The 12672-nt window shown below is 43.9% G+C and overlaps 1 protein-coding gene across 1 annotated transcript; it reads left to right on the top strand.

The window, feature by feature from the left end:
* The first annotated feature begins 1801 nt into the window (after nucleotides 1-1801).
* YWHAH (tyrosine 3-monooxygenase/tryptophan 5-monooxygenase activation protein eta) lies at nucleotides 1802-8991 on the top strand. The gene is made up of 2 exons (XM_066562020.1): nucleotides 1802-2165; nucleotides 7568-8991. Exons 1-2 carry the CDS (start codon nucleotides 2079-2081, stop codon nucleotides 8222-8224), a joined length of 744 nt encoding a protein of 247 aa, XP_066418117.1. The 5' UTR covers nucleotides 1802-2078; the 3' UTR covers nucleotides 8225-8991.
* Nucleotides 8992-12672: the final 3681 nt, after the last annotated feature.

Here is a 12672-nt window from a genome sequence, read left to right as displayed (position 1 = left end):
TGTAGATATATCCACATATATATTTGGCAGATTAATGCAGATTGCTTCAGTGGGTGAATAACTGGTTTTAAAAATACTTTGTAATCCATTTCCCTGGGGAGTCTGAAGCTGCTGTGCAAGACTAGAAAGCTGCTGGTAAACCCTACATATTTTCAGAGCTGTTGGAATCCTTTGCAAACTGACTAATCTCTGCTGAGAAATTATTCCAGCTGCAAAGGTTCCCAGCTGAAGTGAACTGGGCAAGGAGGATTGGCACATCTCTCACTACTCTTGCCTAAGGGTTGGATGCACTAAAATTGGTATTTTTACATGGAATAATACACTTTCAAAATCACATCTTTGCTGTCTATACCTAAACATTTATTCTAAGGTAAAATCAATGCAAGTTCTAAAATAATTATGATAATAAATTGAACTGATGTTTGGGATTCATTCTGTTCAGGTTTTGGATGTCACTGCCTTCTCTTAGAAACAGTGAGAACAAAATCCCAGTAGGAAAAAGCCCCATTTGGCTTGCTGGGATGAGTGCACAGTGGTGTCTGTGCTTCACACTACTGCAAGGGCTGTTTCCAGAATGTTCTGGCAATCAGTTTAGAACTTGCTAAGTTTTATCTTTCATGCCTTATTACATATAACTATAGGTTATTCTTATTTGTCATATTTATTTATGTCTTTTAACAAGCAGTATTCATCTAATCCCTTTTAAAACCACAGCATTTATTTTAAATGGCATTAGGGTTTAATGCACAAAAGCCAGCAGCATTGGAGTTAAGGCTTAAAACTTTTGTGTGACACCGGGGACTGGATTGACTCATTTGAAGCAGTGTGAGAGTACCGAGGGTAGTGGAGAGGTCGGGAGGAGTGAGAGCAGCCCTGTCCCTGCTTCCCGGGCGTGCTCATGGAGTTTGTCTCCCTCTCTTTGGGGGTGAGGACAGATGGCAGCTGAAATCACCACAGGTGCTCTGGTGCTGAACTGCCTGCAGGTGAGCAAACCTGTCCAGCAGCTCCGCACACCTTCAGCAGCGCAGGCATGTTTAAATGCTGCCCAGGGTTAAATGGGAAAAGTGAATCCGTGATTTATTGTAAGAGATGAGTAACGTGGCTCCCAGCGTTTCTGCGGACACCAGCAGCAGTTTGTTGTTTGTGCAAGGTTCTTGCCTTGAGATAATTTTTATGTAAGAATGGTAGTCTGTCAATTTATGAAAGAGGAGCTTGACTATTACACATTAAAATACGCAGTAAAATTGAATTAACTGCATCTCTTAGGTAAGGTAGTAGAATTGCTCCGTGGTACCACCCCCACAGCTCGGGCTGTTTGAAGGCAGCGGGGATGCGAGATCCGCTCATTTCCCCTCAGAGGCACGGCCGTGCTACCACTGCGGGCTGCGGCCGCACAAAGCAGCCCTGGGGCTGGGCAGGGTCACGCACGTGAACGCGGAGCGTGCTCACCCCGGCCGTGGTCAGCCAGGGGTGGCCCGCCCGTGCCTCGGGCGAGGCCAGGCAGGCCCGGTGCGGCGGTGACCGTGTCGGTGTCGGTGTCCGAGCCCGTGCCGTGCCCCGTCCCGCAGTGCCCGCGCCCCCCGCCCACCTCCACCTTTGCAGCAGGAAAATGCAGCACTCGCAGCGCGCACGCGCGGCCCGCGGCCGGCGCCCCGCCATGGCTATTTATAGCAAGTGACGTCACCTAGAAATAGAGCGCGGGGGAGCGGCGCCCCCTCCCCTCCCCTGCAGCACCGCGGCTCCGCCCCCTCGTTGCCTTCCCGGCGCGCAGGCGCGGGCGGCGGCAGCAGCGCGAGGCTCCGAGCCGCACACGCCGCGGTCGGTCCGGGAGCGCGGCCGGCGGGCGAGGGAGCGGCGGCCAGCACAGCCCAGCCTAGCCCGGCACAGCCCAGCCCGGCACAGCCCAGCCCGGCACAGCTCAGCCCGGCACAGCCCAGCCCGGCACAGCCCAGCGGGCGGCTCCGCTTACGGTTCCTGCTCCCGCCACCCGTGCGCGGCCAGCCGCACATCCCCGCCCGCCTTCCGCTCTCTCTGAGGGGCGCGCAGAGCCCAGCCCGGCAGCCACCACGGAAGCGGCCATGGGGGACCGAGAGCAGCTGCTGCAGAGAGCCCGCCTGGCCGAGCAGGCGGAGAGATACGATGACATGGCCTCGGCCATGAAGTCGGTGAGTGGGGCCGGTAGCGTGGCGGCCGTGGGGCGTACTCGGGGAGGAGTGTGCAGGGGAGTAGTGGCGGGGGAGGGAGGGAGAGGAAGTGCGGGCTGGTCCGAGGCGGGGTCGGGGCCGGGGAGGATGCGAGCCGCCGGCTCCCACCCGTCGCGGTGAAGAAAGGAGGGCGGGAGCGGGAGCCAGACCATCCCGCCGGGACAGCTCGCCGCCGTGTGGGGCGGTGCCCGCTGCTACCTGCCTTGGGCAGAGATGAGACAAAGAGTAGCCGGTCCAAACCGGACCTAGCACCCCCTTTCAAAATGTGTTTCCTTCCCCCCCTCATTCCCTCCGTTGCCTGTCTCGCAGCCCTCCCGCTCCCCGCCTGTCCCTGCCCCGGGGGTGTGGCTGTCCCCATGCCCTCCTCTCCGTCTCCCCACCGCGCCAATCGGGCTCGCAGTGCGGCCATTTGAATGGCGCCCGCCTCTCCTGGCGGCGGGAACGCTGCGCGTTCCTTCTCTGCTACACATGGGGCCCGTCCTCGCCCACCTCCCTCCCTCCCTCCCTCCCTCCCTCCCTCCCTCCCACCCCGACGAGGTGCTGGGTTTCACCTTGGGGTGCATCCGCCAGCGTCTGGGGGCGCTGGTGCCGTGGGATGGGCACTGCGGCGGGGGCTGTCTGGGGACACAGCGAGAGGAGCCCCTTCCTCTTCTAGACGTTTCTATTGCCTCACTCACTGCCATCGGTGACTCAAAGGTAGTAGCTGCGTCCAGGTGTGAAAGCTACCCCCTGTTCCAGGAGCCTTTCCTGAGCTTTAACGTTGCCTTTTTGCCTCTTCTTTGTAGGGTAACAGTTTCTCAGTGCATTCCATACCCTGTTGAATACCGAAATGTGTTTAAACAATGTTACATTTGCAACTCTGCTCCTTTCAGAACCAAGCAATGAAAATTATTTGTACTGATCTGACTGTACCGATACATAATAAAATTGTAGAATGGTCAAACCTGTTATGTCTAGTCCCTTTTTTGAAAACAAAGCATTCACAGGATCTGAATGTTATGGGTAATGTTAATGCCCCTGGATGCTTAGCAGTCTTTCCATATCAGATTACAGTTGGTTTGTTCTTGCTGATCTGTCCTCTGTGAACATCGAAGGCCCCAAGAGGAACTGTTTCTCTTGAGAGTTCTGATGATTTTAGGTCGAAAAAGAGCAGCTTCAAATGGAGTCCACATTTTTGTTGTAAGAATGTCACCTCCCTCAAATGAGGGCAGTAAAAAGACACTAATTTTGCTGCTTTTGTTCACTTTTGATATTATGTTGTAATAAATGTTACAACCAGTCCAGTTCTAAAGCAGTGATACTAATGAGCATCTCAATACTAGAGCCACAAGACATTAAAATAAGGTGTATTTATAAATTCTATCCCTAGAGTTCTTGATACAAATAATATAATAGTAACAACTCTTCTTTCAGTTGGTAATTTTAAAAGATGAAAGAGAGAACCCACTAAAATGTATGGCTCAAGCAGACAATTCCTAGCTGTTGCTAATAAAAGTTTTATATTTCTCCAAGAACTGCAGAGCTGCAGTGTATGTATGATCCCTGGGCATGTGGGAAACCATGAGAACACAGTTGCCTTGCTCTAGGAAGTGTAAATAAAGTACTTAGAGCTAGTGTGCATGTCCAGTTGTCTTCAAACTGTTCTAATTGCTGTGCAAATTTTGATTGATCTGGAGCTGAGGTATTCTCATTTTAATGCCCCTTCTGCTCACAAATAATTTGTGTGATCATGAGCTTCTGTAACTGGGAGCTCCAGAACGCTTTGTAAGCAAGTGGTGTCTTGAAACTTAGGGATACTTTTAAAATACAAAAAGCAAGCTGGATTTAAAAGCAACAGTTCCCTTTTTTAGAGCTGTTCCTACACTGTTGCATGTCTGTGATGTAGCATCTGTTGGTTATTTGGTTTTCCCAGGTGTTCACTCCAACTCAGCAATTTCCAGAATGCTCTTCAGTGTTGAGGTTGGTTTTATAGGTCTGAGCATAATCTGTGGAATGCTCTGAGGGCTGGCTCTCCTCTCAGCTCATACTTCTGTTTCAGGGATTGCAAATAACTGCGAGATAATTCAGAGAGCTTTTAATCCATATCGCTTCATAGTGAAGTAACCTTGCAATCCAGAGAGTTTAGACTTCCTCCAAAAGGAAGGAAATCAGTATTCTAACTCAGAAATCTATTCTCCAAGATATCTTTAGGTTATATTTATATTTATATATATTCATATTGGAAAAGTTTAATTTTTTAAAAAATCTCTGAATGTAACACATCTGGTACTTTTTAAAGGTGCTATATGAAAGTAGTGTGCTTTCAGTGTAAACTGAAATCTGACCAATTTCAGTTTGAGATATTCCTGCACTTTTCAATACAGAATGTAGCCATCAGCATGGTAGTTACTTCAGAAACATAAAGTAACAAATGCTTGTTGTAGTGAAAGTGTCTTTGCTTGATTTTTGACTCTGCCACTGGAGAAAAAAGTGACAAGGCTGCTGTTTCATCTGTCAGCATCAAGCTGGAGAAACATTCATTTTTTATTCCCATTAATTCCTCCTATAAAGAAAAAAGCTAGACCAAGTAGCAGTTGTAGCTTAAATAAGGAATTTACTGCTCAATACAAATTTCTGTTGTGGTAAACATTTTTTTTTCATGGAAGAATTCCATTATTTTCGATTGTAACGTGTAAACAGGAGAGGAAAATGAAATAGTTGCTGTTACAAATAATTTGGTTTAGTTTACTAAAGCCATTAATTTGTAACTATTCAAGTCATTTTAATAGCACATACAATCCTATGTGAATGGCATTCTTCCATGGGGTGTGGTGTTCCCACTGCTGCTCCAGGATTCCAGCTGTTGCAAATAAAGCTTACACAGGTAGGTACAGAATTGTTTCTCAGCACACTGGAGAAAGAGGCTTTGGGTGTAAGTGTGGTGAAAGGTTCTCAGCTGAAGCCTCCTGAGATTTCAGCATTGCGTACCCTTTGGTTTAGATAATTCCAGAAACCAAGAAAAATTGTAGCTGTGTAAGCCCTTTGGTTTTTGGACAGTATTAATTCTAGTAGGTAGTGCTTAGGACCTCTATTGATTGATGTTGCTTTTCCAGTATAGCTACATAGTGGTAAAAATAATTTACTATTTAAAATTGGTAATGTGGGTGATGTGAGATACAGAATTTTAACATTTGTCATGTGAGAAATACTACACAGTGAAATAAATTTAAGTATTGAGCTAAAGTTTTTGAAAGAAAATAGCTTGAGGTTCTAGTTTGTTATGTAGGCTTTATCTGTATTTATCAATGGACTGTAAAAGTGTGGGATATTCTGTATTTTTAGTACCTATCCCTGAGGGTCTGCTTTGGGGTTAAGGAAGTGTGTTTGTGTAGGAGAGGGGAGTGAGTTGTCTTTAAAGCAAGCAGTGCCCTCCCTGCTGGGGGATGGCTTCCCCATGGCCTTCTCTGGGTACCTGCAGCTATAGAATTCCAGTTCTTGGTACAGAGCTCTGAACCCCCATGATACAAGAAACTGATCTGCTTTAAATCCCTTAGGCTGCTTTCTGTTTGTTCCACAATGATGATTGCATAGCTTTGTATCAGGCAAGTTCTATTCATTTCACCTGCCTCTACTGGCTCAGGTACAGTGATTTGTGCAGCTCCTGCTTCAGAACCAGCAGAAGCACAGGCCACTGACCTGGGTCAGGGCATGGATCTGCTCTCCATTGTGGAGCTCTCACTTTGGGCTGTTGTCCTTGGGAAGGAGCTCAGCTTGGTGTATGGCCTGAGTGGGATCACACACAGAATTGATTTATTGATTTACTGATTTCTGAGCTGATGGAGTGCTGCACACTCATTGGCTTGTGGAGTTAGGAATTCAGGGCTAAGTCAGGATTCCTTTTATATGCTCCCATTCTGGTCACTAAACAGTGAAAGAACTGTTAAGATCTGTACTAGAGACGATCCAGGTAGGTTGTGGTGGAGATTGTTGAGGAAAAATTGCTTGGGAGCTATGATGAAGATTCTGAAGATGTCATTAGAGTTTATTCCTGTGCATTTCATCCTCTGTAGGTTGCCTCTAATTCTATTAGGACAAGCAGAGCAGTGTCTTTTGGGAGTTCAGGTTCATGAAAAGTCATTTTGGAGATAAAACTAATTGACTTAATATATTTTGAGAACAAAACCCAAATTTGAAAGTAAGTTCTCTCTTACTGTAAGAGTTATAATTGACATAAAGTATTTTTTTGGATCTGGAAACAAGCACATTTGTTAGAAGGTTCACTGCCTATGCCAGCAGTCTCAGAATAGTGCAAATATTTGTGACTTGATTGTTTGTAGTATGTAAGTACTGGCTGTGAACACTCTGGTGCCTTTCAAGCAGTGTAAATGCACATTTTTAAAAGAAATAGTTATGATTTTAACAGTGTCTGAGCAAGGACAAGTTTATTTTCACACCAAAGTACATATCCTTAGAATTCTAGTGACTAATTTTAAAGCAGGATGGCTAAGGTAGAGGAGTTATATTTTTCATCATAATTCCTTTGTGTTTAGTTTCATGTGTATAAATTTTAAAAAGTAGAACAATTTCAAGTGACCATGGATGTGATAGCCTGAGTTAAACCATCAAGTGAAATAGGCCTAAATACACAGTATTTATTAGAAGTATTATCCTTCTGTCTCAGCTTTCTGGAGCAGCAGTTCCAAGTTGATCATGGCTTCATTCCTGATTTGCTGTCCTATTTCTATGCAGATTCTTTCACCTCCTATCCCTGGAATTTGTCTGCAGCCAGTTAGCAGAAATCAGGGTAACTTTTGTATTGCACTGTGTAATCACCCACTACATGTCTGACAGAGACCATGGAACACTGGTTCCATTTGTGCTGTGCAGAGCTTAATGACTGCAGCGCTTCCATCTCTGCTGTGGGATGGACACAAGCAGCAGGAGACAGAAATGGGAGAATTGCACCAGCTTCCAGTGTCCCTGCTGTGCTCCAGATTCAAAAACCTGGTTCTAGGTACATTTAAATTCATCACTAAGTGTGTAGTCTGTATAATTAGAGCAGACTTCCTAAAAATCCTGAGCCTTCCACTGTGATTGCTTCTCCATTACACAAGCTGGACTCACTTTTATTCAGTGATGTTCTTTGCAGTGGCTTCTAAATACCCCTTCTATTACTTCAAATCTATGGGGATTTCTCTCTTATAAATCCTGACTGCAGAACAGTTTTAAACTTTCAATGTTACAAAGTTAATCCTGTCTAGGAGGAATTTTGGGTTCTAGAAGAAGTTTTGAATCTTGCACTTCGTGATGAAAGTATTGAAGGAGGTTTGCACGCTCTTCTCTAAGGCAAACCCTTTAAATTTGCTCTTTGTCTGTGTTTTCAGGTCACTGAGCTGAATGAGCCCCTCTCAAATGAGGACAGAAACCTGCTGTCTGTAGCCTACAAGAATGTAGTGGGAGCCAGACGGTCCTCCTGGCGCGTCATCAGCAGCATAGAGCAGAAGACCATGGCAGATGGCAATGAGAAGAAGCTGGAGAAGGTTAAAGCCTATAGGGAGAAGATAGAAAAGGAGCTCGAGACAGTCTGCAATGATGTTTTGGCTCTCCTAGATAAATACTTGATCAAGAACTGCAATGACTTCCAGTATGAGAGCAAGGTCTTTTACCTGAAAATGAAGGGGGATTACTACCGCTATTTGGCAGAAGTTGCTGCTGGAGAGAAGAAGAACAGTGTGGTGGAAGCCTCAGAAGCTGCCTATAAAGAGGCTTTTGAAATCAGCAAAGAGCACATGCAGCCCACTCACCCCATTAGGCTTGGGCTGGCCCTCAATTTCTCCGTGTTCTACTATGAAATCCAGAATGCCCCTGAGCAGGCCTGCCTTTTAGCCAAACAAGCCTTTGATGACGCCATAGCAGAGCTGGACACACTAAATGAGGATTCCTACAAGGACTCCACTCTCATCATGCAGTTACTTCGAGATAACCTCACTCTGTGGACGAGTGATCAGCAGGATGAAGAAGCAGGAGAGGGCAATAATTAACAAGCTTTCCTCTGATCCCTCTTTCATCCACTTGGCCATCCCCATCATCACCAATATTTCCTTGCCACAGTCACACTAAATATCTAGTGCTAAGCATATCTGTATTGTACAGCTGTTCAGATCTGCTGTCCACCTTATCAAGAAGCAGTTTCAGATGAGTCTTCATGGGCATTGATGGATTGATTGGTTTATTGGCCCTGTTGATCTTAGTTGCACTTCAGCAGTGCAGAAGGAGGCATTTTTAATTTGCCTGTCGATTGGAAAATATGGAAAGGAATAATGGAAAGTGATTGAGGATAACTAGATTCCAGTTAAAGTATTCTGTTTGAAATGAGCTGACAGTTCTGTTAAGCAGTACATTTTGTGCATGCAAAGTAAATTAGCCACCCCAAACTTTTTTCAGTCAGAGAAAACAGTTAAGCTGATGTGAAATGACAACTCTGTTCATCAGTTTACAATAAACTGTTTGAAATGTGAGGTTTCAGTAGCAATTTGGTTTTTTTGCCTCTAACTTATGTGCACAGTTTCTTTAAATGCAGTGCATCTACCTAAGAGTTTTGATACTTGTAACCTTTTGCAGTTGTTTTGAAGAATCATGAATTTATTTTTTGTAAACTCTTTGGCTGTTTGGTTGTCTGTGTACTCTGACAACTCTATGTCAATATTTGCCCATGTTAAGAAGGATGACTGGGAAGCCAGACTTCTAAATTAAATGTTTTGGAACTAAGTGAATAAAATAAAATGCTGCTTCAGGGATGTTATCTCTACATGAGCTGTCCTGTCTTTTGTTTGGAGCAGAGGTAGAGTTATCCAACACATCACTGACAAGTTAAAACATACTTAATCAAAAGTTTAATGAGAAGTTGACACATGCTAAACAACAAAAAACACAACATAGTGTGCCGAAAGAGGAAAAGCCCAAACCCACAAACCCCAAAAGCACCTGCAGTGGGGGTCACCTCTATTTCAGTGGATTTCCCAAGCTGGTATATTCAGTTGTTTGCTCTGTACAAGGGCTGCTGAACAGCTGTAAAGCACATAACTTACCATATCAATGCAGAGACTGTGGTTGCTTCTGTCCACTGCAACCTTTAAGCTCTTTTTCTGAAGTGCTGATCACAAAATCAGCTTTATAGGTGAAAAACACAGTAGCTATTTCATATTCACCTGCTTCAAACAGAAGCAGTACTTGTTGCTAAAGACTGCCTTTCTCTCTTTAGCTCACTCAAGTCCAGAACCCAAAGTTAACACTGTTTTTGTTTTCTCCCAACAGTTAGAGCACATGCACGTTTATTGGTGCTGAGCACACCTCTGTCATGGTATGTCCCAGAAGCAGGAGAAGTTAGCTGTACCCAGACTGCCACTGGCACCTGAGCTAGCTCAAAGGTCATGTAAGTTCTCATTTATCAGAACTGATAGTTTTTAATTATAGAAATAATAATTACTGGTCAGAATTACCCTCTACGGCTGCTCATTCTTTTTAAAAGCAGTGCACTGGTTCTTTTTAAGTATCCAGAGTTTTAGAATTTTTAATGGTAGATTTGTGTGCATTTATGTATTCTATCATCTTAGAGATAATTCTAGCTTTATTATGTCAGTAAAATTGACAACAATTAAAAGAGTAACACAACATCTGAAAAAGGTGAAAATAGTTACACACCTTCCTACTGCCCCTGTGGAACCAAGGTAAAACTTGGCCATAAGATTGCCTTTTACACTGAAACACTGGGTGGTTAGTAAAATATTAGTAGTTGGTAGGATGATTTACCTTTTGATAGAAATACCTGTCTTTTTGTTACCTTTTAAATTAATATTTTAAGGTAATATTCATATTACCTTTTTATTAATATTTTTCTTAATTCAAAAGCCAAGGGGTCCTTTCTCATTTTAGGTACTGTCTTGTGCAGACCCTTTATCACAAAGCCATGAGCACTGTGTAGTTTGTAGTTTCAGCAGCTCTGGCATCCCTGGGCAGGCAGCTGTGCTTGGCTGCTGCCCTGGTGCACAGGATCCAAGTGGAGACCAAGGCATCCTGCAGAATGATGCTTGCAGCAGTGAATTGCATTCCCAGGAGGAGCTCAGATACTTCTCCCCCGTTTGCCAGCTGTCAGTGAATGAGCCAGTGGCATGCAGAGCATGTTTTTGTGCTTGTGTTTTGGTAGGAGTTAGCAGAATTTTCTATGGAGCAAGAAAACAAATGCTCCAGTGCAATCCATATCCTTGTTTACACTTGAGCAGCTTTTTCATTTCCTGGGCCCTGGGATTGCTAAATGCTTTTTTTGTAATCCTTACTGTGATCTGGAGGAAACCAAAGCTGATGAATTGCACATGTTTATTCCAATATTTTTCAGAAGACCACAGGATTCAGGTATTTTGGAACTGGTATTTCTCGTAGGTCACTCCCACATCATGTCTTCTGCCTGTCACTCTCTAAAAGAAATAAAAAATCCTAGGCTGTGCCCAATTTATTGTTTGAAGACACCAGATGTATTCACCAAAGGTGCTTAGTTGAAGTTCCCAACATTGTTTGAGGCAGGAGTAATTCCAATGGAAAGACTCAAAATTGAGTGACTTTCCCCCTTGTCCCCAGGGGGGACTTTATGTGTCCTTGAAGGCATAAAAGGTTCTTTGCTGCTCTTGACATGGTGAGGGTTTCATTAGTGTCCATCTGAGCATTACTCTTGCCCAGAACCACAATTTTCATGTCTTTTACAGGCAATCTTTTGTGGAGGGATAGAATGTAAGACAATAAAGGTAGTGCAGAAGGTAATCTCACACCTGAGGAGCTGCAGCTGTACTAATCACCAAAATTAGGAACAAGCCTGCCCTTAATAGGCCACAGCTGTGTCCAGTAAGAAGAAGAGTGCTACAAAAGAGTGGCTTAGCTGGGTGAGGAGAGAGCTGGAGTCTGTTGGCTGTGCTGTGAGGAGCTGCCCACGAGCAATCACTGAGCAGGTATGGAAGATTTACAATCTTTGTTGAGAGGTTCAGTCATTCTGAGGGTTTTGGTATAATATTAACAAGGCCTGGGTATATCCTTGAGTTTTTAGCATCCTGCCAGCTGCTAACAGTAAAGCAGCATTTTCTGGGATGTTAAAGGAACTGAAAGCTATGGTGTAGTCAGCTCTTAAATTAATTGTGTCCCTCTAGGGACAGAGATACTCTCAGTCTATGTCCTAATCTGCTCAAATATGTTCAAATGGTTGTGCTCATCTCTCAGAGTACAAAAACACCCACACCCTATTGAACCCCCTGGAGCAAAATGTGCCAATGCTGTGGGACACTAAACTATGGCCTGAGAGGCTGCTCTTCAACATGAGCAGTAGCTCTGAGAATGTGAAGCTTCTAGGGAAGCAGAAACCTTAAGAGAGGTGAGACTGGAGGTCCATGGATAGCACAGATCAAAGGGCACAGTTCCTCTGGTAAGTAACCATTCACTCTGTTAGCACTTGGGGCTCACTGTTGGTTTGAAAATAGATTTTCCACATTGCCTTTCCCTTGCCTGTAACTTCAGGCTGTGGTTTTCCATCCTCAATCCTCACCCCTGTGATCTCCACTGTAAATGGGATGGACTGACTGACTTCCATCCAGCTGACAGAGCCTGACCTGTTTCCAAAGGAGCATGGAGGATATTCCCCAACCTACTCTCAGGGCCTCTTCCAGCAGCTGCAATAGGCTGCTTTAGAATAATCTAGAAAGAAATGATGTCAGTACACCTCACACTGAGGAAAATAAAAAGCCTGGCTGTGTTTTAAGTCATGTAAGAGAATGTCTTAATGATAATGGAAGTTAGAAGGGTGAAAACTGATGTTGTTATACATTATAAAACATTTTCTTCAGCATGGGAACAACTGGGAATCTTTTAATAAACCAATTTGAGTTTGAGGACAGAGAGGAAACGGGAAAAATATTCAGTGCTTTGTAACTTTGGTTTTTTTGTAATTCTACCCACACCACATATTTGAATTAATTTAACATAATTGATGAGGAAAAATTGGTTAAACCACTTCAACAACACAAGAAACCTATTTGATAGATCTTAGGTTGGTTGAAGCAGCTCCTTGAAATCAGTGGAGATTTTGAAGGATGTGAAGTTGATTATCCACATAATTGACAGAGGATGTTTAGATCTTGTTCTGAACAAGCCTGCAGTACTTGAGGTTCCATAGATGCAGATGGTTTAGTGTCTGAGCCTTAATGATTTCTGAGATTAATGAGGATGTTTTCTGAATGCTGAGGTCAGGCCAGGTAAATTTTTAATTGACATTAGAAATTGAACCATCTGTTAGAAATAACAGTGTTTATTATGACTTTCCTATATGCCAATTGTGGTTTAATATTGAATTACTATAAATGTAGTAATACACTTACATATATATTTATATATATATATATGCACTTCAAATATACACATTTTTCTGAATCCTCAGTGTAACTTATATTTTAGT

This window comes from Molothrus aeneus, chromosome 18 (assembly GCF_037042795.1).
Source record: "Molothrus aeneus isolate 106 chromosome 18, BPBGC_Maene_1.0, whole genome shotgun sequence".
Classification (NCBI taxonomy): Eukaryota; Metazoa; Chordata; class Aves; order Passeriformes; family Icteridae; genus Molothrus; species Molothrus aeneus.
Note: the sequence above shows the minus strand (reverse complement) of the source record. Positions and strands in the feature narration are given on the sequence as shown.